The 27,081-nt window shown below is 41.8% G+C and overlaps 1 protein-coding gene across 1 annotated transcript in view; it reads right to left on the bottom strand.

Moving 5' to 3' along the window:
* ubr1 (ubiquitin protein ligase E3 component n-recognin 1) overlaps nt 1-26,119 on the bottom strand; it is a 154,472-nt gene extending 128,353 nt beyond the window's left edge. The window contains exons 1-5 of the mRNA XM_048600485.1: nt 25,943-26,119; nt 24,036-24,292; nt 20,258-20,336; nt 9,423-9,530; nt 7,040-7,146 (exon numbers count right to left, since the gene is read on the bottom strand). Of these exons, the coding sequence (XP_048456442.1) occupies nt 7,040-7,146; nt 9,423-9,530; nt 20,258-20,336; nt 24,036-24,292; nt 25,943-26,119 (728 nt within the window). The remainder of the gene's footprint in view (nt 1-7,039; nt 7,147-9,422; nt 9,531-20,257; nt 20,337-24,035; nt 24,293-25,942) is intronic.
* Nucleotides 26,120-27,081: the final 962 nt, after the last annotated feature.

The following is a 27,081-nucleotide window of genomic DNA, read 5'->3' as shown; positions in this document are numbered from 1 at the left end:
CACCTCGTTGTCTCGGATTCTCCAGCATCTGCAGTTCCTACTATCTCCCATCCAGATTTTACATTAGTCCAACAGTTGCATTCCTAACCCCATCACTACTCCTCTCACCCTCTTCAGCTTCTTGCAGGCTGGCAATCCTGTGCCGAGTCCATCATCTCACTCCACTTCCATACCATGGCGGTTTCCACATCTTGCTGCTGCTCCAAGCAACTAAATAGTGTTGAGTACTTTGGAGAAGGAGTCCTGACAGAGTACGGAGAGAATTCCCACTCAACGTATACAGGTGAGTTCTATTATTTCAGCAGAGGGAAAAGGGACACCATTTCAAAATGACGGATCACCCTCTGAGCACAGTGAAGAAGGGAATTATTTTATGTCAGAGGGCTGTGCAACTTTGGAACCCTGTTCCTTAGAAGGTGATGTAGGTTGGGTTATTCAATATTTTTAAGGCAGAGGTAGATAGATTCTTGGCAGGCCATGGAGTGAGAGGTGTTGGAGGGGTAGATGGGAATATGGAATTGGGAACACAAACAGAACAACCATGAGCTTATTGATTGACGATTAGCACTGAAGGGCCGAATGGCTTATGCTACTTTTAATTCATACGCTCATATGTTTGATATGATACCATGATTTGTTTCCAGCTTGTTCTTTCATTAAAAAGCATAATCACTTCCTATCATCACTCACTATACACCCAAGAAGTGGAACTTGCTTTTGTTGTTTCACAGCAAATTTGGCATTATTCTCCCTAGAGCAAAAGCGCTAAGGGGAAACATGGAAGCGTTCAAAAGTACAGGAAGTTTAATAAATCAAATGGGAAGAAACTGTTGCCACTAGGTGTGCAGTTAACCAGATGACAGAATTAAGATACTACCAAAAGTACCAGAGGAAACAGGAGCAATTAAAAAGTGTGAGTTTTGACAATCCGGAGAGTACTGCTTCAAAGCAGAAAGATGGAAGCTGATTCACAAGTAACTTTCAAAAGGAATTAACAAATAGAAACATAGAAAATAGGTGCAGGAGTAGGCCATTCAGCCCTTCAAGCCTGTTCTCCTATTCAGTATGATCATCCAACTGAGCACTCTGCCACATTTGGTCAAACTTACAATGACAAGTTTTGACTGGATTTTTCAGGCTGCAATTTGTCCAATTGAGTTAGGCTTGGAGTATTGGTGTGGAATTATCATGTTACCCTGCATAAAGTATTTCATAATAACATAAAAGCCAAGTATGAGGATGCTGGAGATCTGAAATAAGAACAAAGTGTTGGAGAAACTCAGCCAATCTGGCAGTGTCTGTTCAGAGTGAATCAGAGTTAATGTTTAGGTCCAATACAAATCATCTTTGGAACTCCAAACTGTTTACCTTATTGCAGCAATATCAACTTGCATTTGTACAATGTCATGGGACACGGTGGCTCAGTGGTTATCACTGCTGCCTCACGGCACCAGGGACCTGGGTTCAATTTCACCCTCAGGTGAGTGTGGAGTTTGCATGTTCTCCCAGTGTCTTAACTGTTTCCTTCAGGTGTTCTGGTGTCCCCCCATAATCCAAAGATGTGCAGGCTAGGTGGATTTGCCATGTGAAATGCAGGGTTATAGGGTGTGGGTCGGATGGGATGCTGTTCGGATGGGTCAGTGTGGACTCGATGGACCGAATGCTTCCACGCTGCAGGATTCTAATGATTAATATAATATTAATAATACATCCTTCATGGGTGTATAGTGAGTGATGACTAGGAAGTGATTATGCTTTTTAATGAAAGTGTTGTTAGTAGACTTTGACACAAAGAGGCACGGAGTTAGATAACAAAAAGCTTGATTGAAGTGATTTAAGTAGCATCTTAATGAAGAGGTGGAAAAGTTTCAGGAGGGAATTCCATCATGTCATTGTTCTAACTGGCCTTACAGTGTTGCAAGGAAGAAACAAATCTCTATATACTCCAAGAAGCAAATTCCTTTTGGTTTGATCTAGGTTTTACACAGGAGGTGGAATGACAAATAGCTGAAAGCGCAAGCAAGAGAAAGAGTGCACAAGGGAGAAGGAAGAAAGATATGAAGATGCATTCTGCCAGCTCCAGTATCAAAACTCCCTAGGCTCATACCAGAAGATCATGATTTCAAATCCCAATCTAGAAACTCCAGCACATACTCAGGCTGACATTCCCAAGTCTCTGAGACTCTGAGACCGTTGCACTGTCGGACTTGTCAACTTTCAGATGAGATATGAATACTGAGAAACTCTTCTTTACTGAGGAGTGATACAAATATTATCAGATGATCAAACAGAAGAAACTACATCAGAATTATCATAAAACTAGGACACTTAGCCTTTTACTATTTTGCACTTAAATTTTACCAAAACAAAACTGACCAGTCGATTAAGAAAGTGGCAGTCAAATTGCATTGCACAATGTTCCTACCTATGTATCTGATATGACGTGAGGAGTTGCAAAGAGTGCAAATGCAGCATATCCTACGCTATATAACAGCTGGTTATGCAAAAGGGGTATATACAAAGCTGATTCAAATTCTTAAAAATTGCAAACTGAAAAAGCATGCGTCGTATCATGTAATCTATTTGGCCTGGGAAACGTTTACATGACATTGCTATTCTGGGAAGTGTTCCAGGAAAATCTGATTCAATCAGAGCAGATGGCTCCAGTTTATTACAGTAGTGCACTTCAACTCTGGAACACAAATTCCTAATAGTACAAAATAGCATGCAAAAATAAACATTCAATAATTGTGCAGTGAATTGTCAGAAACAGACTTGTACTTCAGATTTCAGTGCCTGCAACCCCTCTAACACGATTAAGATAAAATATGAAAGTGCATGCAGCCTTTAAAATCTAATTACTGAACTCAATTACTCAGAACCACAACAAGAATCAATCACCCTGAATTACTGTAAAGCTGATCATTTAAATTAAATTCAAACCTTATTTTAGCACAAATCTGGCTTAGAGGTACCTGCACTATCCTGGCTATGTCTGCCTTTTTGTGTGGTTTGTGAAACGTTGCTTCTTCCACTCCCATTCTGGCCCCCTTCTCCAACTCTCCTTTTCTGGTACATTGTTCACTGTATTGATGTCACTTCCTGGTCTCATCTGAAACTGGTACAATTAAGCAATTTTGCTTCATATTTCCACCCTTCTCTCACTTTTAATTAATTTATAGGATGTGGGGTTGCTACTAGCATTCCTTACCCACCTCTCATTGCCCTTGAGAAGATGGTGGCGTGCTACCTTCTTCAGCCATGTGCTGTAGATAGACCCAGAATACCGTCTACACTGGGTTGACTAAATGCACACTGGGTAACCGTTTTGATGCCTGTGTTTGGTCCACAAGCACAACCACAACCTTCCAGTCACTTGTCATTTTAACTCACTACCTTTGTCTCATAATCTCAGCTCTGTCCTATGTCTTCTGCTGCTTTCTGGTAGGGAACAGCACGTCATCTTCTGGCTAGGCACTTTCCAGCCTTCAGGACTTAACATGGAGAACTTCAGACCATAAACTGTGTACTTCCATGTTGTCTCATCCTCATCATCTTCACCACCCACTCCCACCCCCACCACATACACAGAGGATGGTTTTCTTGGTTTTGCTTTTAGCAGAGCTAAAGTATATTCTGAGGGTAACAAGTACAGTGGATCATTCTCTCTTCTCTACAATCATTACCATTTCCCTTTGTCTTATCTTCTGTGACATCCATGATCTCTAATCTCCATCGCACTCTCACCTTCCCCTGATAATGTCTTCTGTTCCATCTCTTTCCCTCACCTTTTTCTACAGTATAAAAGATCACTTTTCCACCAAAAGAACTGCGGATGCTGTAAATCAGGAACAAAAACAAAGTTACTGGAAAAGTTCTGAGGAAGGGTCACCGGACCCGAAACGTTAACACTGTTTTCTCCTCCACAGATGCTGCCAGACCTGCTGAGCTTTTCCAGCAACTTTGTTTTTGTTATCACTTTTCCACCTCTCTCTTCATGTCTGAAGAGTCGTACTAAAGTAGAAATGTTAACATTACTTTTCTTCTCTCCACAGATACTGATAATCCCACTGAGATTCTCCAGCACTTCCTGTTTTTCTCATGGGTCAGAAGTTTCTCTTTCAAAAGATACTCAGCTAAATATAATTTACTGGTAGCAAAGGCTTTGGCAATTCAGTCTTCTTTAGATGCTATGCTTATTTAATTACTTTTAGGATTGGTAGTAAACCATTTTGGAGTAACTTAGTACCTGCTCCCTTATACCCCTAAAGTTACTTTCAAATTTGCCAGGATTCCCTCTTTCTTTACCTTCAATCTTTGGTGGTGGTGGTGGTTTGTTTTTTTATTTTGGGTGGCGGGGGCTGGTGCTGTCACTGTCAACGAGGTTGGGAAGATGTTCCTCAAACAGAATTCTTAGGGCGGCACCGTGGCTTGGTGGTTGGCACTGCTGCCTCACAGCGCCAGGAACCCAGGTTCAATTCCAGCCTCAGGCAACTGTATGTGGAGTCTGCACATTCTCCCTATGTCTGCGTGGGTTTCTGCCAGGTGCTCCAGTTTCCTCTCACAGCCCAAGTTGTGCAAGTTAGGTGAACTGGCCATGCTAAATTGTCCATAGTGTTCAGCGATGTGCAGGTTAGGTGTGTTAGCTATGGGAAATATAGGGATGGGTCTGGGTGGGATGCTCTTTAGAAGGTTTTTGTAGACTTGTTGGGCTGAATGGCCTGTTTTCCACAGTGGGGATTCTATGAGATTCTATTCTATGAGAAATACCTAGTTTAGGTCATATATGCCACTGAATCCAGGAAAATACCAACAGCAGACTAGAAGTTGTAATCTAGATATGTCCTGCCCCACTGTCAAGATAGACTCGGCAGAGGTGGCAGCAGTTGGATACAGTCCAGAGGGTGTTGCCCTCTGAGTCCTCAGCATTGATTCCAGGCCCCATGATGACAACAGGTTAAACATGGGCAAGGAAACCTCCTGATTCTCTCATACCGACCTCGCTCTACTGATGAATCAATCCTCCTCCAAGTTGCTCAACACTAGCAGGCAAGAACAGAGGATGGCAAGTGCACAGAATATACTCTGAGTGGACGTGTTTAATGTCCACCAAGTGTGGCTTGGCTGCAATACTACTGACTAAGCTGTTCATGTTTGAAAGATCAACTCTACTAGACTGGTGGTACAGCAGGCGGTGAGAGGAACCAACAAAAAATAAAAACATACTTGACTTCATCCTCACTAATCTGCCTGCCACAGATGAATCTCCCCATGACAGTATCAGTAGGAATAAACATTACACAGTTCTTGTGGATATCAAGCCCTATTTTCGCATTGAGAATTCCGACCAATGCATTGTGTGGTACAACTACTGTGCTTTGAATGGACTTTGAACAGATCTAGCAACTGAAGATTGGGCATCCATGAGATGCTGTGGGCTATCAACAGCAGAACTGTACTTCAACACAATCTGTGACTTCACGGCTTGGCATGTCCCCCATTCAAGAATACAGGAGGGTATGCCAGGAGCAGCACTAGGCATATCTAAAAATCAGCATCAACTTGGTGATGGTACAACACAGAACCACTTGCTTGCATGGTGCAAATAATAGGCAGAGCAAAGCGATTTCACAACCAACAGATCCAATCTAATATCTGACCTTTCAGTCAAAAATGGCAGCACATAATTAAACAACTCACTGGAGCAAGCAGCTCCACAAATATTTCCATTCTCAATGATGGGGGAGCCCAGCATGTCAGTGCAAAAGGCGGAAGCATCTGCACCATTCTTCAGCCAGAAATGCTGAGTAAGCTCATGATAACTCGCATCTCAGCACCTGCCAGACTCTCTGTCGCGACCCCAAGTCATTTCTATATCAACTGTGCTAAGCCATCCTTGACCCAGATTCTGGCAAGCAATACCAAAGGTGAAATTATGGAGACCAGTGATGATAGTTGTATGTAACTCCCTTATTTCAATGTTGATTGGGTCCAATGTAGACGACAGCAAGGCGGTGGGGACGGGATGGCGGTACATCCTGAACTCAGGACTGATGGATTCTCTTTAAGCTCTATCTTTCTTTTCTTTCTTATTTTTAAAACTATTCAAAATGGTGGTGGATCACGGCGACAGTGGAAAAGCTTTTCACTGCATTTTACTGTTTTTCTCACTGCTGTAAAATACACGTGATAATAAAATCATTCATTCATTTGGAAGGGCAAGGGCAAGGGCAACAGAGAAATGGAAATACCTGCAAGATCCCCTCCAAGCCACTCACAATCATGACTTGGAAATAGATCAGTTCTCCTTCAGAGTCGGTAGGCCACAAGTCCAAGAGCATCTTCCCCAACAGCACTATGGGTCAACTTAAAACAAAAGACTATGGCAGTTCCAGAAGGTAGCTCATCACCACCACCTCAAGGGCAATTGGGGGTGGACAATAAATACTGTCCCAGCCAGCAACCCTGCCATCCAATGTACGCCAAAAAACGAAATCAAGAATTGGTTGAAGGCACGGGATACTGGAAAGACTATGGGCCCTGACAACATTCAAGCAATAACAATAGTATTGAAGACCTGTGGTCCAAAAACTTGCCACACCCCTAGCCTAGTTGGTCACATTCAACTTTTACATGTCAGTGATCAGGCAATGTGGAAAATGTACATAAAATGAACATAAAAGCAGGACAAATCCAATCCAGCCAATTCATTCTTAGTCAACTCTCAATCAGTAAAGTGATGGACAGAGTCATTAACAGTGCTATCAAACCATACTTTCAAAGGAATAAGCTGCTCAGTTTGAGTTCTGCATGCTGAACTGGGATGCTAGCCTTTTGAGATTTATGCACAAGGACTCCCAAATTCCTCTATGCCATAGTTTTCTGCAGTCTTTCTCCACGTAAATAATATTAAACTCCTCTATTCTTCTCATCAAGCTGTATACCCTCACATTTTCCCACATTATATTCCACTGCCAAATCTTTTCCCACTCGCTTAACCTGTCTCTATCCCACTGTAAACTGTCACCCTAGAACTTACCTTCCACTTATTTTTATACGACCCACAAACTTGGCTTTACGACATTCAGCTTCTTCATTCAAGTCATGTATATATTTTAAATAATTTTGGCCCCAGCCCCGATACCACTGATTACAGATCATTATCCTGGAAATGCCCCTCATCTCAACTCGTTGTCTTTTATCAGTTATCTTCTATCCTTGTTAATATACTCCCCCAATCACCACAGGCTACTTATTAAGATAAGCGCCTAATATATAGCACGTTTGGGTAAATACTTTAAGGGAAAATATCTGCAAAGGTACAGGAGAAGAACAGTGGAATGTGACCAAAAGAATAGCTATTTCAATGAATTAGCAGCACAAGCTTGAACAACATCCAGCTGAACCATATGATTCCATGCTCACACTTTGCAAATATTCCCTGAATGCAAGAAGGGTCTTATGGAGCTGTGGTAGCACCTCTACCTTCGGGGCCAGGTTTGGGTTCAAGTCCACCTGCCAAGTCCACCTGCCACACAGGTATGTTTGAACAGGTTGATTAAAAATAACAAATTCTGATTCTAAACTGGCAGAGTGATGGGCAGCTGTTTATGCCTAAGAATCTAAGTTTGAACATTCTTATAGCCAGATGAATTTTCAGTGAAGGGCAGTCAAGTCAATCCTCCTTCCTGAGCCAGAAATAAAATTCAAACCACTGGCAACCAAGCAACATTCAAAGATGGTTCAAGCAACATTATGGTTATCAGTAACTGGAAAGGATCCATGGCATAAAATCTAATCTTAGAAACAGTTCTCAACATCCAGTGAAAAAAGTCCATCCATAAAGTGAAAAGACATCAAATCCAAGTATCACTCAGTTAAAACTGAGAAGGAAATTAAGCAAACCAAATGCCAACCAAAAACTAAGCATAAAATAAGGCAAGTCATACAGTCATTGAGATGTATAGCACGGAAACAGGCACTTCAATCCAGCATGTCCACGTTGACCAACTATTCCCAAATTAATCCGGTCCCATTTGCCAGCATTTGGCCAGTCCCCATTAACAGCTATTCACTCTCCTAGCCTGATCGTTATCGTTATTCTTCTCTCTCTTTGGGCTCTATCTCCACCTATCATTAACCACCGCCCCCCCAAACCCTACCTTCTGCATAAAAAACTAACACTTTCCAAGCTGCCATCATTTCGGAAGGTCACAGATCTGAAACATTAACTCTGATTTCTCTCCACAGATGGTGCCAGACTTGTTGAGCAATTTCTGTTTATATTCCATACAGACAATGTCCACTACTCTACTTTCAATCTCCCTCATCACTTCTTCAATTATGTAGTGAGACACGATTTCCCACAGACAACACCATCTTGACTATCCCTAATCCCATGCCTTTCCAAATACAGGTGAGTGTTAGGGATCAGAAGAAAGTCACAACTTTCCGTAGAACAATAATCTATCAAACTAATAAAAACTGTGACAAATGGAGCTCAAGCTTTCCAATATGTTGATAGAAATAATTAAGGAAAACGTAGAGAAGAATGAAGAGCTGGAAAGGGAATCAATATTTCTGTATTGATCTCCAACTACCATCTCCTACAAACAGCTGTCATTAAAAGATCTGGCAGTTTTACCTTTATAAGGGAGTAAACCACATTATCACCTTGCTTTAAGTAGCTAGTGTACTGGCTCTAATTTGGTTATAAATACTAAATACTAAATGCTATGACCAATATAAGTTCTACGGACTTCTTTTTTAAAAACAGTACAGTACAGGCCCTTCGGCCCACGATGTTGTGCTGACCTATTATCCTACTATTTCAAGAACATTCCGCATCCTGAAGTCATCATTCGCATGGCAGTCAAAGGTGCTGTTACGAATTGCATATTTAATGGCAAACTGGTCACAGCGACCATGGTCACATTGGCAGTGTACTGCCAAAGAGCCAAAGTAATAGTAGCAATGTCACCACTGAATCAATTCACAAGCACAGCTTAAAATTCTCAGGTCAACATCCAGCCTCAAACAATAAATGGCTCCTCACTGTAGAAAAGTCAGTAAATGTACATGGTATAATTCCACAGATTCCATAGAATAATTGTTTCTAAATTAGAGTACTCTCTATCTGTAACCATCCCTGTTGAGGTCGAAGCATATTATATAGTGATTTGTGCACATACGAATGAAGAAGTTTCACATATGACAATTGCCAGATACAAGTTCAAGCTAAAACAATGAAAATCCACAATTTCCAAGGCAAAAAATATGGTTTTTGGAATTTCAATGCAATTGACGGGAGAGGGCAGGGGGAAAATTAAGAAAACATTCTAAGTTAAATTGATCCTTCTGGTCACCATCACCAGACAAGCTACATTCAATAAAGATCAAATGGTGCTGGAAAAGCATCTTACCGCAGAGTCCTCTGACACACCATGTTCATGCATTTTACAAGCAGGTCCAGTCTTCCAGGCTTCAACATCTCCACAGTCACAAAACCCACCTCCATTGGAAGAATTCATCTTTAATATACAAAGTGATGTAGAAGCATCAGTTTTCAAATAATTAGAAAAATGGCACAATCTTTACTGGTACTCAAACATAATACAATACAAGGTGGTAAGATATCTAACAGCCCTGTTCTCAGCTGCATCGTCAGGGAATAAACATCAATTAGGGACACTTTTAGTCACCAGTGTGGCACTTAGCTATTGCCCAAGTAAATAACATCCTTGCATCTACTTCAATGGAAAAGGGTTAACACTCTGAACGGTGATAATTTGTCTCCAAGATTATTTAACCTATTGTGGCAATGCTTACGTTATCTCCTGTAACGTAAAAAACAGGGCCTGGATATCACATATTGAAGAATACAACACTTATTGCAACTGACTATTAGGTACAAACATTACATTACTCAGGCACCATCACCAACATTAAACTATTAGATTACAATGGAGGAGCAGGCTTCTAGTCCCACTTCATGTGATCCAAAGCAAAATGGAGTATGAAATCTTTATACCATCAAGTCACATGTTATGATGTAATGATGATGCCAAGGAGTATGTCTCTTAAGGTACAAGGACAATGAGACATAACACTTAAATGGTCACACCTTCAATACAGTAGCTAAATATTAGACGTTGGACTTCTCCATAACTTGCCATGTGCTATGCTTCCTTTGCTTGTCATTTGTTCCCTTCAATCTTGCAACAGCCACATATAGGTTGAGTCACTGTTCATCCTTTATCAAAGGCTGGAAGAACTTTCCAATTCCTTATGTGGCCACTTCTCTTTAATTGTTGGCATCCATAGCTTGAGAGTGGCTTGAATGATGCAGGAGGGAGGGGTTCAGATTTTTGGGACATTGGGACCAGTTCTGGGGGAGGTGGGACTATTACAAATTGGATGGTCTACACCTGGGCAGGACTGGAACCAATGTCCTAGGAGGTGCTTTTACTAACGCTGTTGGGGAGGGTTTAAACTAATGTGGCAGGGGGATGGGAACCAAATGAGGTGGTTAGTAGACAGTAAGGAGGTAGTAACTAAAGCCTGTAAGGAACTAGATAATGAAGTCAGTGTGACTAAGGAGAAGAGTAGGCAGACAGCAGATGATGAACGTAAAGGGACAGGTGGTCTGAGGTGCATTTGTTTTAATGCGAGAAGTGTAGTAGGTAAGGCAGATGAACTTAGGGCTTGGAATAGTACCTGGGAGTATGATGTTATTGCTATTACTGAGACTTGGTTGAGGGAAGGGCAAGATTGGCAACTAAATATCCCAGGATATAGATGCTTCAGGCAGGATAGAGAAGGAAGTAAAAGGGGTAGAGGAGTTGCATTACCGGTCAAAGAGGATACCACAGCTGTGCTGAAGGAGGGCACCATGGAGGACTCAAGCAGTGAGGCAATATGGGCAGTGCGGTAACAATGTTGGGGCTGTACTACAGGCCTCCCAACAGTGAGCGTGAGATAGAGGTACAAATATGTAGACAGATAATGGAAAGATGTAGTAACAACAGGGTGGTGGTGATGGGAGGTTTTAATTTTCCCAACATTGACTGGGATTCACTTAGTGTTAGGGGTTTAGATGGAGCAGAATTTGTAAAGAGCATCCAGGAGGGTTTTCTCGAGCAGTATGTAAATTGTCCAACTCGGGAAGGGGCCATATTGGACCTGGTGTTGGGGAATGAGCCCAGCCAGGTGGTTGAAGTTTCAGTAGGGGACTACTTTGTGATCACAATTCCGTAAGTTTTAGAATACTCATGGACAAAGACGAGAGTGGTCCTAAACGAAGAGTGCTAAATTGGGGGAAGGCCAACTATAGCCAGATTCGACAGGAGCTGTGGAATGTGGATTGGGAGCAGCTGTTTGAGGATAAATCCACACTTGATACGTGGGAGCTTTTAAAGAGAGGTTGATTAGAGTGCAGGACAGAGATGTCCCTGTGAAAATGAGGGATAGAAAGGGCAAGATTAGGGAACAATGGATGACAGGTGAAATTGTGAGACTAGCAAAGAGGAAAAAGGAAGCATACATAAGGTCTAAGCAACTGAAAACAAACGAAGCTTTGGAAGAATATCGGAAAAGTAGGACCAATCTGAAACGAGGAATTAAGAGGGCTAAAAGGTGTCACGAAATATCTTTAGCAAACAGGGTTAGGGAAAATCCCAAAGCCTTTTATTCGTACATAAGGAGCAAGAGGGTAACTAGAGAAAGGGTTGGCCCAGTCAAGGACAAAGGAGAGAAGTTATGCAAGGAGTCAGAGAAAGTGAGTGAGATTCTTAATGAGTACTTTGCGTCGGTATTCACCGAGGAGAGGACATGACGGATGTTGAGGTTAGGGATAGATGTTTGATTATTCTAGGTCATGTCGGCATGGGGGGGGTGGGGGAAAGAGTGTTGGGTATTCTAAAAGGCATTACGGTTGGACAAGTCCCCAGGTCCGGATGGGATCTATCCCAGGTTACTGAGGGAAGCGAGAGGAGAAACAGCTGGGGCCTTAACAGATATCTTTGCAGCATCCTTGAGCACGGGTGAGGTCCCGGGGTACTGTAGACGGGATCACAGTACCCATGGCAAATAGAATATGTCAAACTGAAAGCATATACAAATCACTATTTAACTGAAAGGAACGTCTAAGTACCTTGGAAGGTGAGAAAGAGCCGGATAAAAGGTGTTGCATCACCTGAGCTTTCATGAAAAAGTTCAACAGAAATAGGTTGTATGACCGAGAAGTGAGCCAAAGTAACACAGCATGAACAATCCCTTTAGAATGCTCAAAGGAGTAGTGAAGATGGTGGAAAATGATCCATTCATACAGATACCGGTGGGGTTGGGAGCTGAGGTCAAGAAATAACACTGTGGTTCTGAGACTGAAAGCACGGAGTTAGAAGTGAATGAAATAAAACAGATACGGTCAAGAGTCTTGTCAACCAGGTTGAGTAAGCTGTGGAGAGGTGAAGAGGAGGAACAGCAGTCATCAGCATGGAGAGTATTTTCTATACTTGCACTTAAGTGTCCCCTTTCACCCAACATAAACTACATGGAATACCAATGTTCAGAACACAAGTTCTGAAGAAAGGTCATTGGACCTGAAATGTTAATTCTGCTTCCTCTCTGCAGATGCTGCCTGACCTGCTAAATTTTTTCAGTAATTTCTGTTTTTGTTTCCAATTTCCAGCATCCGCAGTTCTTTGATTCTTTTTAGTCAAAGTTCTTCAGTCACCTGTCACTTTAATTCTCTACCCTTCTCCCACTGGTCTTTTGACCCTTAACCTCTACTAATATTCCAAACATGTCCAATGCAATCAAGGAGCAATATTGTTCTACTGGCCAATTTAGATCATTCTGGGCTTAATATGGAGACCAAAAATTTTAGATTGCACCTTTGCTCATTTGCTGGTTTGGTTTTTTTTCTTATATTTCGTTTTTTAGCTTCTCGCGACAACTATTCAGGATTTTGCCATTCATACTTTTGTGTCCAATATTGGGTATGCCACACCCTTTGGCTTTACTCAATGCTGAATCCTGAAGGCTGTGAAGTACCTTAATGTTGAGCTTCACTGGAGCTCAGGTTTAGCATGGAAGTGTTGGCATGGGAGCAAGATGGTTTATCAAAATGGCAAGCAACTCAAAGGTCAGGATCATTCTTACAGACAGAGTGGAGGTGTTCCAAAAGCCAGTCGTCCAGACTCCATTTGGTTTTGCCAATGTAGAGGAGATCACGTTGTGAGTACTGAATATAGTCAACCAGGTTGAAAGTACAAGTGAAAAACTGATTCACCTGGACGTTGTGTTTGAGTCTTTGGACAATGAGGCAGGGAGGAGGCAAAAGCTCAAACATTACACCTTCTGTGATCGCATGGGAAGGTGACACTGTTGGGGGATGTTAGGAAGGAACTTATTTGGGTGGAACTGAGAAATAAGAAAGCAATGATCACCTTAGTGGGATTGTACTACAGACCCCCAACCCACAATCCCTGACTCTCAATAGTCAGTGGGAAATTGAGAAACAAACTTGTAAGGAGATCTCAGTTATCTGAAAGAATAATAGGGTGATTATGGTAGGGGGTTTTAACTTTCCAAACAGAGACTGGGATTGCCATAGTGTTAAGGGGGGATGGAGATGAATTTGTTACATGTTTACAAGAAAATTTTCTAATTCAGTATATGGATGTACCGACTAAAGAAGGTGCAAAACTTGACCTACTCTTTGGAAATAAGGTGGGGCAGGGGACTGAGGTGTCAGTGGGGGAGCACTTTGGGGCCAGTGACCATAATTCTATTAGTTTTAAAATAGTGATGGAAAAGGATGGACCAGTGCTATTCTAAATTGGAGGAAGTATTAGGCAAGAACCTTCAAAAGTTGATTGCAGGTGGATGTTTTCAGGTAAAGGGACAGCTGGAAAATGGAAAGTCTTCAAAAATGAGATAACGAGAGTCCAGAGATGGTATGTTCCTGTTAGGGTGAAGGGCAAGGCTGGTAGGTGTAGGGAATGCTGGATGAATAGAGAAACTGATGTTTTGGTCAAGAAAGAGAAGGAAGCATAAGTCAGGTATAAATAGCAGAGATCGAGTGAATCCTTAGAAGAGTATACAGGCAGTAGGAGTATATTTAAGAGGGAAATCAGGAGGGCAAAAATGGGACATGTGATAGCTTTGGCAAATAGGGTTAAGGAGAATCCAAAGGGATTTTATAAATACATTAAGGACAAAAGAGTAACTACTAAGAGAACAAGGCCCCTTAAAGATCAGCATGGCCACCTATGTGTGGAACTGTAGGAGACAGGGGAGATAGTAAACGAGTATTTTGCATCAGTGTTTATTGTGGAGAAGGATATGGAAGATATAGAATGTGGGGAAATAAATCGCAACGTCTTGAACAATGTCCATATTACAGAGGAAGTGGTGCTGGATGGTTTCAAATGCATAAGATTGGATAATTCCAGAGGACCTGATCAGGTGTACCCTTGAACTCTGTGGGAAGCTAGGGAAGTGACTGCTGGGCCCCTTGCTGAGATATTTGTATCATTGATAGCCATAGCTAAGGTGCTGGAAGACTGGAGGCTGGCTAACGTGATGCCACTATTTAAGAGAAGTGGCAAGGAAAAGCCAGTGAACTATAGACAGGTAGCCTGACATCACTGGTGGGCAAGTTGTTGGACGGAATCCTGAGGGACAGAATTTACATGTATTTGGAAAGACAAGGACTGATTAGGGATAGTCAACATGGCTTTGTGTGCGGGAAATCATGTCTCACCATCTTGATGGAGTTTTTTGAAAAAGTAACGAAGAGGATTGATGAGGACAGAGCAGTGGACATGATCTGTATGGGCTTCTTTAAGGTGACGACAAGGTTCCGCACGGTAGACTGGTTAGCAAGGTTGGATCACACGGAATAGGGGGAGAACTAGCCGGTAGAAGCAAGTCGAGTATTGTTCTTCAGACTGGAGGCCGGTAATCAGTGGTATGCCACAAGGATCGGTGCTGGGGTCCACTGCTTTTTGTCATTTATATACCTGATTTGGATAGGAACATAGGAGCTATGGTTATTAAGTTTGCGGATGACACCCAAATTGGAGGTATAGTGGACAGCAAAGAAGGTTACCTCAGAGTACATACAACGGGATCTTGATCAGATGGGTCAACTGGCCAAGGAGTGGCAGATGGACTTAAATTTAGGTAAATGTGAGATGCTGCATCTTGGAAAGGCTAATCTAGGCAGGGCTTATACACTTAAATGGTAAGATCCTGGGGAGTGTTGCTGATTTCAGACCTTGGAGTGCCTTGAAAGTGGAGTCGCATGGAGAGAGGACAGGACGTTGCTAAACTTGAAAGGGCTCAGAAAAGATTTATGAGGACTTTGCCAGGGTTGGAGGGTTTGAGCTATAGGAAGAGGCTGAATAGACTGGGGGTGACCTTTACAACTTTATAAAAACATGACGGGCATGGATAGGGTAAATAGACAAGGTCTTTCCCCCCGGGTGGGGGAATCTAAAACTAGAGGGCATAGGTTTAAGGTGAGGAGGGAAAGATTTAAAACAGACCTAAGGGGCAATTGTTTCATGCAGTGGGTAGTGTATGTATGGAATGAGTTGCCAGAGGAAGTGGTGGTGGCTAGTACAATTACAACATTTACAAGGCATCTGGATGGGTATACGAATACGAAGCGTTTACAACATAGAACAGTACAGGCCCTTCGGCCCACGATGTTGTGCCGACTTTTTACCCGAAACTAAGGTCTATCTAACCTCCACCGCTACCTTATACTATCATCCATATGCCTATCTAATAGCTGCTTAAATGCCCCTAATGAGGCCGACTCCACTACCCTCTCCGGCAATGCATTCCACGCCCCTACCATCCTCCGAGTAAAGAACCTACCTCTGAAGTCTCCCCGATATCTACCTCCTTTCACTTTAAAGGTATGTCCCCTCGTAAAAGCTACCTCCACCCTAGGAAAAAGTCTCTGGCTGTCCACTCTATCTATACCTCTGATCATTTTGTACACCTCTATCAAGTCACCTCTCATCCTTCATTGTTCTAAAGAGAAAAGCCCTAGCTCTCTCAACCTTTCCTCGTAAGACCTTCCCTCCATTCCAGGTAACATCCTGGTAAATCTCCTCTGCACCTTTTCCAATGCATCCACATCTTTCCTGTAATGAGGTGACCAGAACTGGACACAATACTCCAGATGTAGCCAAACCAGGCTTTTGTATAGCTGGAGCATAACTCCACGGCTCTTGAACTCAATCCCTCTATTAATGAAAGCTAACGCACCATACGCCTTCTTAACAACCCTATCCACCTGGGTGGCAGCTTTCAGGGAACCGTGGACATGAACCCCAAGATCCCTCTGCTCCTCCACACTGCCAAGAATCTTCCCGTTAACCTTGTATTCTGCTTTCAATTTTGTCCTTCCAAAATGAATCACCTCATACTTTTCAGGGTTAAACTCCATCTGCCACTTCTCAGTCCAGCTCTGCAAGCTATCAATGTCCCTTTGTAACCTAGAACAGCCCTCTGCACTGTCCACAACATGACCCATCTTTGTATTGTCCGCGAACTTGCTAATCCACCCTTCCAGCCCTTCATCCAAATTATTTACAAAAATCACAAATAGAACAGGACCCAGAACAGATCCTTGTGGTACACCACTCGTAACTGAGCACCACGTTGAATATTTTCCGTCCACTACCACCCTTTGTCTTCTAAGGGTCAGCCAATTCTGAATCCAATCTGCCACATTTCCCCCTATCCCATGCCTCCTTACCTTCTGCATGAGCCTACCATGGGGAACCTTATCAAACGCCTTACTTAAATCCATGTATACCACATCCACTGCTCCACCTTCATCCACGTGTTTGGTCACCTTTTCAAAGAAGTCAATAAGGTTTGTGATGCATGACCTACCCCTCACAAATCCATGCTGACTATCACGAATCAAACTGTGCCTTTCCATGTGATCATAAATCCTGTCTCTGAGCCCTTTCCAATAATTTGCCCACCACTGACGTAAGACTAACTGGTCTGTAATTTCCGGAGTTATCCCTGTTCCCTTTTTTGAACAAGGGAATGACTTTTGCCTCTTTCCAATCTTCCGGCACTATACCTGTGGACAGTGAGGATGAAACGATCATCGCCAAAGGCCCTGTGATCTCGTCCCTCGCTTCCCATAGAATTCTTGGATAAATCCCATCAGGCCCGGGGGACTTATCTATCTTCAACTTCCTCAGAATTTCTAGCACATCTTCTTTACTAACATCAACCTCCTCTAGCCTACCTGCCTGTTTCACAACGTCCTCCTCTACAACTAGGTCCCTCTCAGTTGTGAATACTGAAGAAAAGTATTCACTAAGGACCTCTCCTTAGAGGGATATGAGCTAAATGCTGGAAAACAGGACTAGATTTATCTAGAATATTCAATTGGCATGGAAGAGTTGGACCAGCCTGCTTCCATGCTGTACCTCTCTGTGACTCTATGAGTGGACGAGGATGCCACAGAGGAAATAGCCTCTGCCAAAATGCTGGCAGTGGAGGGAAAAGGAAGATGGATGGCAAGCTGCTGGAGATAACGAAAATGGAACCTGTCCCTAATTGTCCAGAGTCAACCATATTGCTGTGTGTCTGGAGTTACAGATGACAGACATACTTTCCTCAAAGAATGAGCTTTCCATCATTCTACAGTCATTGCTTTAAGCTCATGTCTTTATTCAAGATTTCCAATGAATTCAAATTTAAATTTCATCATCTGCCATGGTGGGATTTGAACTTATGCCCACTGAACATTAACCTGGGAGTCTGGAATACTAAGCCAGTGACATTACTACAACATCATCTCCACCCCATGAAGTGATGTTTTGAATGGGGAGACCAATGGGGTGGAAAGTGAGCTCATTGTTGTTCTTGGTTAGACTGGAAGGGGTGTGGACAGAAGTGCAGCAAATGGGTCATACACAACAGAGGGTCCTGTCTACCAATGTGGGGGGAATCCTCAGTCGAGGAGAAAGGAGAATGTCAGAATTTTAATAAAGACAGGATAATCAAAACAGATGTGAAATGATAGAGAAACAGAGAACAGAATTGAGGGCTTGCAGGAAGCAGGGTATAAGGAAATGTAAGGTAGGAGATTACAAGGTGTAGAGCTGGATAAACACAGCAGGCCAAGCAGCATCAGAGGAGCAGGAAGGCTGACGTTTCGGGCCTAGACCCTTCTTCAGAAAATGGAAATGTAGTCAAGATAACTGTAGCAGTCAGGGATCGCCACCACCTTCTCAAGAGAAACTAGGGACAGGCAATAAATGCTGGCCAGCCAGTGACATCCACATCTGACAAGTGAATAAAAAAAAAAAAAAAAAAAATTGGTGAACAGTTTATCCCTTGAAAAGGAAATACTGAAGTCAAGGAAGGGAATAGTTAAGATTGCCCACATGAAGCTGAGAGCAGAATGGAAATAGGAAGCAAAACTGATTGATTTTTCCAATTGTGGTCAAAAGCACAAAGCTGTAACGATAACGCCAATGTATCAGGGAAAGTTGTGTGAGGTGGCACTGAGTTGCCAAGAACAAAATATTCCACTTTCTCCACAAAGAGACAGGTACAATTGGGACCCATGCGAGGTCCCACCTTTGACCTGGAGAAAGTGAAACAAATTCAAGTAGTTGTTCAAGTGAAAATGATCTCAGCCAGGCATAGAAGGGTGAGATGGGGACAGGCCTCTTTTCAAAGTAGAAATGAGAGTCTCCAGACTATGCTGGTAGGGGATGATGCGTGCATGCATTGCACATCAATGGTGAAGGGGCAGCTGGAACCAGGAAACTGAAAATTGAGGCACAAAATAAAACAGTTTTTAAATCACTATTGCAGCCAATCCCTAAAAGAATGCAACAGAAACAATCCTATTTTAATTCTTCTCCATAAGAAACTGTAATTGGTATTGGAGGAGTCAGAGTTCCTTAAAGGCTGCTTTATTGTTTGTATTGACTGAAGCTGGAGAATTGCGCTGTCGGTCTAATGCCATTACTTCATGGGTCACAACATAAAAATTATTTTACCAGCCAATGAAATACTTAATCGATATCAGGTTCTAACCAACAAGATATATCAACTAGGTTTCCTAATAAACACAATTATTGGTTTATTATTAAAATAAAACTTATTCAATAGAGACCTAATAATTGGTTTAATATACACCGAGTGTCTCTAATATTATATGTACTTCATCAAAACTTGCTCACAAACATACATGCTCTTCAGGAAAAGAGAAAAATTATCTCCAAGATTGGCTTTCTTGGGAAAAAAAATGGCCAATGGATTATTCTTGAAAGCAAAAGAATAAAATATAGGATGTTCTATTGCTCTGATGTTCTAGCATGTGTGGTTATGTCACTAATCATGCACAGTTCCTCTGAAGTCTTTCAGACACCGCCTGCTTGTAAACAACAACCTTGAAGATCCTTCCATCACCTTTTTTCAAACGGTCAAATAGGATTCACTCTGAACTCATCAAGAGGATTTTCTTTACAGAAATGAGAAAGATTAGCTGGGCGGCATGTTTTTAGCAAGCTTTCCCCCAATTATATTCATTCTTAGAGGTTTTCCTCCAACTGATAAAACAAGATCCTCTCCACATCAGACACTATTTAGCAAGAGCTTCCTTAGAGAAAAAAATCTACAGTGAAATTTCAATTTCAAACTTGAAATGAGTCATTTTTCCATAATCATTCAAAACTTGAGTCCTCCAGATGATCTTAAATACATAGCAACTTCATAAGTACTGTTACCTGTAAGATCAGTCAGACTGGTTCCCTGGCTACTTCTCCCACAGGTGACAAGAACAGCGGGTGCAAAACCAAATGACAGATTTTATTAGAAAGAGCTCGTTAATCTCAGAATTTTCCACGTCCCAAACACATGACCTCCACCAATCTTGAAAATGGGGGTAGCAGATATACAACAATACCATCACCTCCAAGTAACACACCATTCTACATCATTGTTGGTATTATACCCTGGAACACGATGTAATAGAACTATCAGAGCACCTTCAACACAGGTGCAGCAGCTCAAGGCAACTAGCAAGTGACATCAAATACTGGTCTTGCCATCATGAATGCCCACATCATAAGAATACATTGTTAAAAAACCTCTTGCAATTCACTACATGCAAATTACTGATATAAGCTTTCACACATCAGAATAAAATGCAGCAAAAAAAAAAAAAAAACTGACCAGGAATAACATAGTATACCTTGTACCGATGATTTTTGTGAACACTATTCTGGAAACAGTCCACGCATAGTACACAAGTGGGATCAATAGCGCAGTCTCTGAAACAAAGATGGCACATTATAAATTCCACGTTAAAATCTGATCATACTTGTGACCCAATTTCCCAGTCATAGAATCTTCTAGCAGTGACTTTCTGGTCCATCGCTCTCAGTCAACATTCATCGAGCTAACCAATTAGTCCAATGTTAACTTATAGCCTGTAGATCTCTCCCCTTCACGTACATGTTCGTTTTCCTTTATAAAGGAATTGAATATATATTTGATTCAGACAGTATATTGCAAATCTTTACAGGCTGCATAAATATACATCATTTTTTTCAAATCAACCTATTAAGGGATCTTATTGCACAACTCTGGAGCAGACAGGACTTGACCGGGGCCTCCTGGCTTAGAGGTAGGGACACTACCACTGCAGCACAAAAACCCTTATATATATCAGGTACAAGCAGTGGGGCTGGAGTTTTTTGTTTTAGCGCTAAAACAAAACTCTGGCTCGAAAAAGTATACGACTGGACTCTGTCTAACATTGGAACAGCAGTTGGCCATTCAGTCTCTCGAGTCTGTTCCGCCATTCAATGAGATCATGGCTGACCTGTGGCCCAACTCATATACCTGTCTTTGGGCCACATACCACAATACCGTTGTTTAACAAGAATTTATCTAACATAGATTTAAAGTTAACAACTGATCTAGCATCCACTACAGTTTGTGCAAGAGAGTTCCACTGTTTGCGTAGAAGTACTTCCTAAATCTCTCCTGAATGGTCTGGCCCTAATTCTTACAATCCCCAACCAGTGGAAGTAGTTTCTCTTTATCTACCTGTCTTTTCCTGCTAACATCTTGAAGAGTTAGATCAGATCACCCTTTAACCTTCTAAACTTTGGAGAAAACAGGCCTAATTTGTGTAGTCTCTCCTTATAATTTAAGGCCTGTTTTACTCCAAGGCCAGCATATCCTTCCAAACCTATGGTGCTCAGATCTGTTCACAGTACTCCAAGTGGGTTCCAACCAGGGTGTTGATAACTGCAGCGTAACTTCTGTATCCTTACATTCCCATCCTCTAGATATCAAGGCCAGCCATTAACCTTCATGATTATTTTTCACACCAGTTTATGACATTTTAAAGGTCTATGTCCCTGAACCCCCAAATTTCTTTGGACATCCACTGTATTTAACTTCATACTGTCTAGAAATTGCCCTGATCTATCCTTGCTCGGTCCAAAATAGATAAACTCTCACTTGCTTACATCAAACTCCATCTGCCACAGCTTTGCCCATTTACTTAGTTTAACTTCTGGTATTTAACAATTTCCCCAGCTGTTTTGCTAATAATCTTAAATCTGTGTGCTCCGATTACCAATACTCCTGCCAGTAGACCTATTTTCTCCCTATCTGGTCTATTAAAACTTCTCCATTAAATCTTCCCTTAATCTTCCTTGTTCCAAGGAAAACAATCCTTGCTTCTCTTCTTGGTATCTCCACATAAATGAAGTCCTTCATTTCCGGTCCTATTCTAAAAAATTCCCTCTGTGCCTCCTATAATTTAATATTCCTCTCAATTCCTGCCCTGCAATTGCCAACCAACTCAAGTATTTGAAAGTGCAAAATGGCCATGTTTATTTTTTAGCTCATTTGGTGCAGGCCAAAGAATAAAGTATAAACAGCCTTGGTACCTGCTGAGAACTGTTAGTGGATTAGAGTTCTATTACTGCTACCTGAACATCAAGCTGCAAACTAAACCAGGTAAATCAGAGTTTATGGCCTACTGACATGAATAAGAAATATTGTTAATTTGGATTAATTTACCACATGTTCAAAGAAGAATAGCAATGCCTCCTTTTGGGACGCAATGGAGAAATAATCCCTGAACTGGTTATCTCTTTCCCAACACACACATACATTTCCTCAGCTGGGAGCCTGGCATTCTTTAGCTCACCACTCACATAACACACAAGCAGCTTAGATCCGTACACTATACAATCTGTTAACGTTAAGCACTATGAGAAAGATGGGGAGGGTGTGTGTGTGTGTGTGTGTGTGTGTGTGTGTGTGTGTGTGTGTGTGTGTGTGTGTGTGTGTGTGTGTGAGAGAGAGAGAGAGAGAGAGTGCGCATGTGCATGTATATAGCATGTTCATGATCACAGCACATCACAGAGTGCTTTACAGTCAAGGGAGGTCACCAATTATAGTGCAGAACTCCTTCAAGGCAACAAGTCTGATAACGAATGTATGGAAAACGAGCTATTTTGTGCGTGCTGTAAGAAAGTGAGAGGCCAAACTGCCTTCTAGAATCAATTAACAATAAACAGAATAAAAGGATTTTCAAGACAAGGGAAGGAAAAACTGTCATTTCAATTTATATAACTGGTGACACTCTAAAATTAAACCATAACTGAGGCTCCAGCTGCCTCAAAAGTGAATATAAAAATTTTTACGGTAACACATCACTTGAGTTCTTTCTAGAGTTGTGGTCAGTTTTATCCCTATTATATGTCCCTGGATTAATGATGTGAAGACAAATTCGAATGGCAGCTGAGGAACTTAAATTCAGTCAACGAAACGAAGCTGGAATAAAAACTAAATAAAAAGCTAGAATCAGTAAGTGCAACAACAAAACTGCCAGAATGACAAAAAAAAACATGTTTCCCAATGTCCTGGTCTAAATGCAACTTTAGATCTACAGCAATGTTTTGGACTTTTATGTGACTTCTGAAATGGCCTAGTGAAGCCTTCATTCAGTGAATAAATTTTTTAAAATACTTATCTCATTAGCATTTTTGGGTATTGTTTGGATATTGTTCTGCACAAAATGGCTGCAAAGCAATGTTGGACGCTTTGAGATTGTAAAAAATACTATAAAAGTGTACAGTTGTCTGTCTGTATGGCACTGTAGTGTCACCCTGGATTTCATGTTCATGCCTTCGGAATGGAAAGCCAGCCTGTGACTTTCTTGCCTCGAAATCAAGGGAGTGCTGCCACTTCACACAGATTAACAGCAGCCAGATTTGATAATGTAGCAAATCAGCCGTGTGGATGCTTCCTTTACACAATACACAGGGATTGGTTGGCAACATGTTTACATTTGAGAAACAGTAGCTTTTCTTGAAATATGGAATTAAGACCTATGGCACTCAGAAGAGACATGTTCTTCTTGAAATCTGTTGCAGCATGCTAATGAAATGCATGAAGACTTCAGATAATGAGGAAGCACTCCAAACCAAACACAATTTTTACAACTTAAACACTTGCAAAAGTTCTTAATTATCTGTACCACAGTCAGAGGTGTCACCTTTCTGATGAGGCATTAAACTGAGGCCCATTCGCCCTCTCAGATGAAAAAAAACCATCACATGGCAGTATTTGAAAAGTGGGAGTTCTGACCAGTTTTTTAATCAAACAACATAGATAAAAGCAGATTATGTGGTCATTATCACATTGTTGTTTGCGAGAGCTTGATTTGTGCAAATTCACTGTCACATATTCTCATAAATGAAGTCTTTAAAAGTACTTCACTAAATAGAAATTGCTTTGTGATAGTGGTAGGTGCTTCATAAAAGTAAGAAAGATCGCTCCTGTTCTTGATTTTTGTTATAACATATTTCAACTGCCTTTGAATTCTGCAGGAAACAAGCAAAAGATGTCTGAATACAAAGAGTCTCAAGAGAGCAAAAGCCATTTACAAAGCAAAAAAAGTGATGGGGAGGCAAAAGCTGCACTCAATTTACATGTCTTCTCACCGGCAGGAATATGTAGTCTCTCCCACTTTGAAAACTCGACCACAGAGCTGTGAAGAACTGCTGCTTTGTTCCAGCTTTGCAAAGCCATCTGCTGGGTTTTCTCCGAACAGATACCATTCCAAGCTTTGTAGTAATGTTTGATACGCCTGATTCTCCTCAGGTGACTTGGCTTCCGATCCCGAGCAAAACACTAGAGGCACATACTCCTTCAGGTGTTGATATATCCCTGAACACAAATCAACTCCTTCCTGCCAACTCTGTGTGAAGAAAAGTAAACATCAGTTGCAAACAAAACTTGCCAATTTTACATTGTCAAATGTGCCAACAGTTATTGTTTTACATACCCACACTGAACAAATCATTCCAGATCAAGCGCACTCAACATTCTTTCTAAACAACATGGGAGCATGGCTGTGGAACAGTCCAGAATGTACTATACAGGGGACAAACAGGCCTCACACAAGACACCATCTCTATAAAAATGTACACATACACAAAACATAAAATGGGAAGACCTATCAGATCTGAAGAAAAGGTGCAGTTAACACCTCAGATAAATGACATTCAATCAGACCTGAAAAGTTAAAAACTTACTGTTCAAAGGTGTGTTACACCCATGCTTGGAATGTGAAAAAATTCTCGCTACCATGTTAATGTGCTCCATACGAATAACATACAACATAACGACATATAGATTAGGAGCAGGAATAGGCCATTCAGTCACTTGAGGTTGCTCTGCCATTCAATAAAATCACGGTTGCTCCACTTGTGGTCTCGGTTCCACATTTCCATCTATCCCCAATGTAATTCTATTTTGAAAATATTGCACCCCGTGAGATTTAGACAACACTTAAGACCTTCTTTGTAAGTTTACTTAATAAGATGCTGTGGTGTTGGGGGTAGTATATTGGCTTGGATAGAAGTTTGGCTAAATAATAGAAGGCAGACAGTTCGGATAAAGAGGGCATTTTGAGGATGGAGCCACAAAGTTCAATGCAAGGACCACAATTACTTACTATTTATATATATTAATGACTTGCATGACAGAAGTGAATATACTATTGTCAGGTTTGGATACGACACTAAAATAGGTGGGAAGGCAAGTTGTGAGGGTGACAAAAGAAGTCTACGAGGGGTTATAGACAGGTTAAATGAGCAAAAACTAGGCAGATGGAACTTAATAAGGGAAAATGCACTTTTTGATGGGAAGAACACAACAGCCTAATTAGTATTTAAGTGGAGACAGCTGCAGCACAGTAGGATTTGGGAGTCCTTCTGCTAATGTTTTGAGATTCATACATCCAAATTCAATGGGTAATAGGGAAGGTAAATGGAATGTTGGCCTTTACTTCAAAGGCAACGGAGAGTAAGAATAGTGAGTTATTACTAAAATTATACAAGGCACAGGTAAGATCACAGCTGGAATACTATGAATAGTTTTAGTCCCCTTATCTAAGGGGAGATATACTGGTATTGAAGGCAGTCCAGGGAAGGTTCCACTGGTTTGAACACGGGCATGGAGGGATATTCTTACGAGGAGATATTGAGAAGGTTGGACTTGTACTCACTGGAATTTACGAGAATGAGAGGAGACCTATTGAAACATAAGACTCTTATAGATTTTGACAGAGTAGATAAGGAAAGGTTTTCCCCTTGAGGGAGTGTGTAGAACCTCAGAGTAAGGATTCACCTATTTCAGAGAGATGAGGAGGAATTTTTTCCCCCCCTCAGAGGACAGTAAACCCTGTGGAATTCTTTATTGCAGAGGGCTGTTCAAGCTGTGCCATTAAGTGTACCAAAGGCTAAGATAGACAGATTTTTAATCAGGACGGAATAGGACTGGAACAAGGAATGTTCCACATACCCCATTAACAGACAGGCATAACTGGGGCCCACATTCCTCTGACCTGAAGAAAACGATAGGAGTCAAAAGAGGGGTTGAGGGGGAGGATGAGCTCGGACACGCGGAGGATGGTGGTGGTGGTGGTGGGTAGGAACGGTTCGGGCATTTGCTCCAGAATGAAGCGGAGAGCCCTGAGACCACCCTGGTGGGGGACGGACATGTAAAAGGATTGCATGTCCATGATAAAGAGGAGGCAGCCGGAGCGTGCAAACTGGAAATTCCGAAACTGACGTAAACCATCAGAGAAATCACGGATGTACAGTGGGAGCAGAGACTGAAGCAGGCAAGAAAAGACCGAGACAAGGTAGGAAGAGAGAAATATGATGTGGCTGTGGAAATGAGTTTTAGCAAATATCTGGTCAAACACCAAGAGTGACAGTGAAATTAATGTCTGCGGACATGGAAACAAGATTGGAACGGAAATCCTGGAGAGAGAAGCAGAACTTCAAGGTGGGCATGCTTGGAAGAGATATGGCAGTAAGTTAAATACTAAATGAAAACCAAAAGAACTGAGTATTGTGTGCAGTTTTGGTCTCCTCGTCTGAGGAAGGACATTCTTGCTATTGAGGGACTCCAGTGAAGTTCACCAGACTGATTCTCGGGAATGGCAGGACTAACATACAAGGAAAGACTGGATTGACTGGGCTTGTATGAGGTGGGGGGGGTGGGGATCACATAGAAACATACAAAATTCTGATGGGACTGGGCAGGCTAGATGCAGGAAGAATGTTCCCAGTGTTGAGAAAGTCCAGGACTCGGGGTCACAGTTTAAGAATAAGGGGTAAGCTATTCAAGACTGAGATGAGGAAGAATTTCTTCACTCACAGTTGTGACCCTGTGGAATTCTCTCCCACTGGAAGCTGCTGGGGCCAGTTCATTAGATATGTTCAAGAGGGAGATGGACGTAGGCCTCGCGGCTGAAGGGATGAAGGGATATGGGGAGAGTGTGGGAATGGGATACTGAGATTGCATGAACAACCACGATCGTATTGAATGGTGGTACAGGCTCAAAGGGCAGAATGGCCTACTCCTGCACCTATTTTTCTATGTTCCTATGACCTCAATGAATGGTGGAGCAGACTCAAGGGGCCCCAATGACCTACCACTGTTCCTACACCTTATGGTTTTAAGATGAGAAAATAA

This window comes from Rhincodon typus, chromosome 8 (assembly GCF_021869965.1).
Source record: "Rhincodon typus isolate 14 chromosome 8, sRhiTyp1.1, whole genome shotgun sequence".
Lineage (NCBI taxonomy): Eukaryota > Metazoa > Chordata > Chondrichthyes > Orectolobiformes > Rhincodontidae > Rhincodon > Rhincodon typus.
The sequence above is the reverse complement of the archived record's forward strand: the minus strand, read 5'-3'. Positions and strand labels throughout refer to the sequence as shown.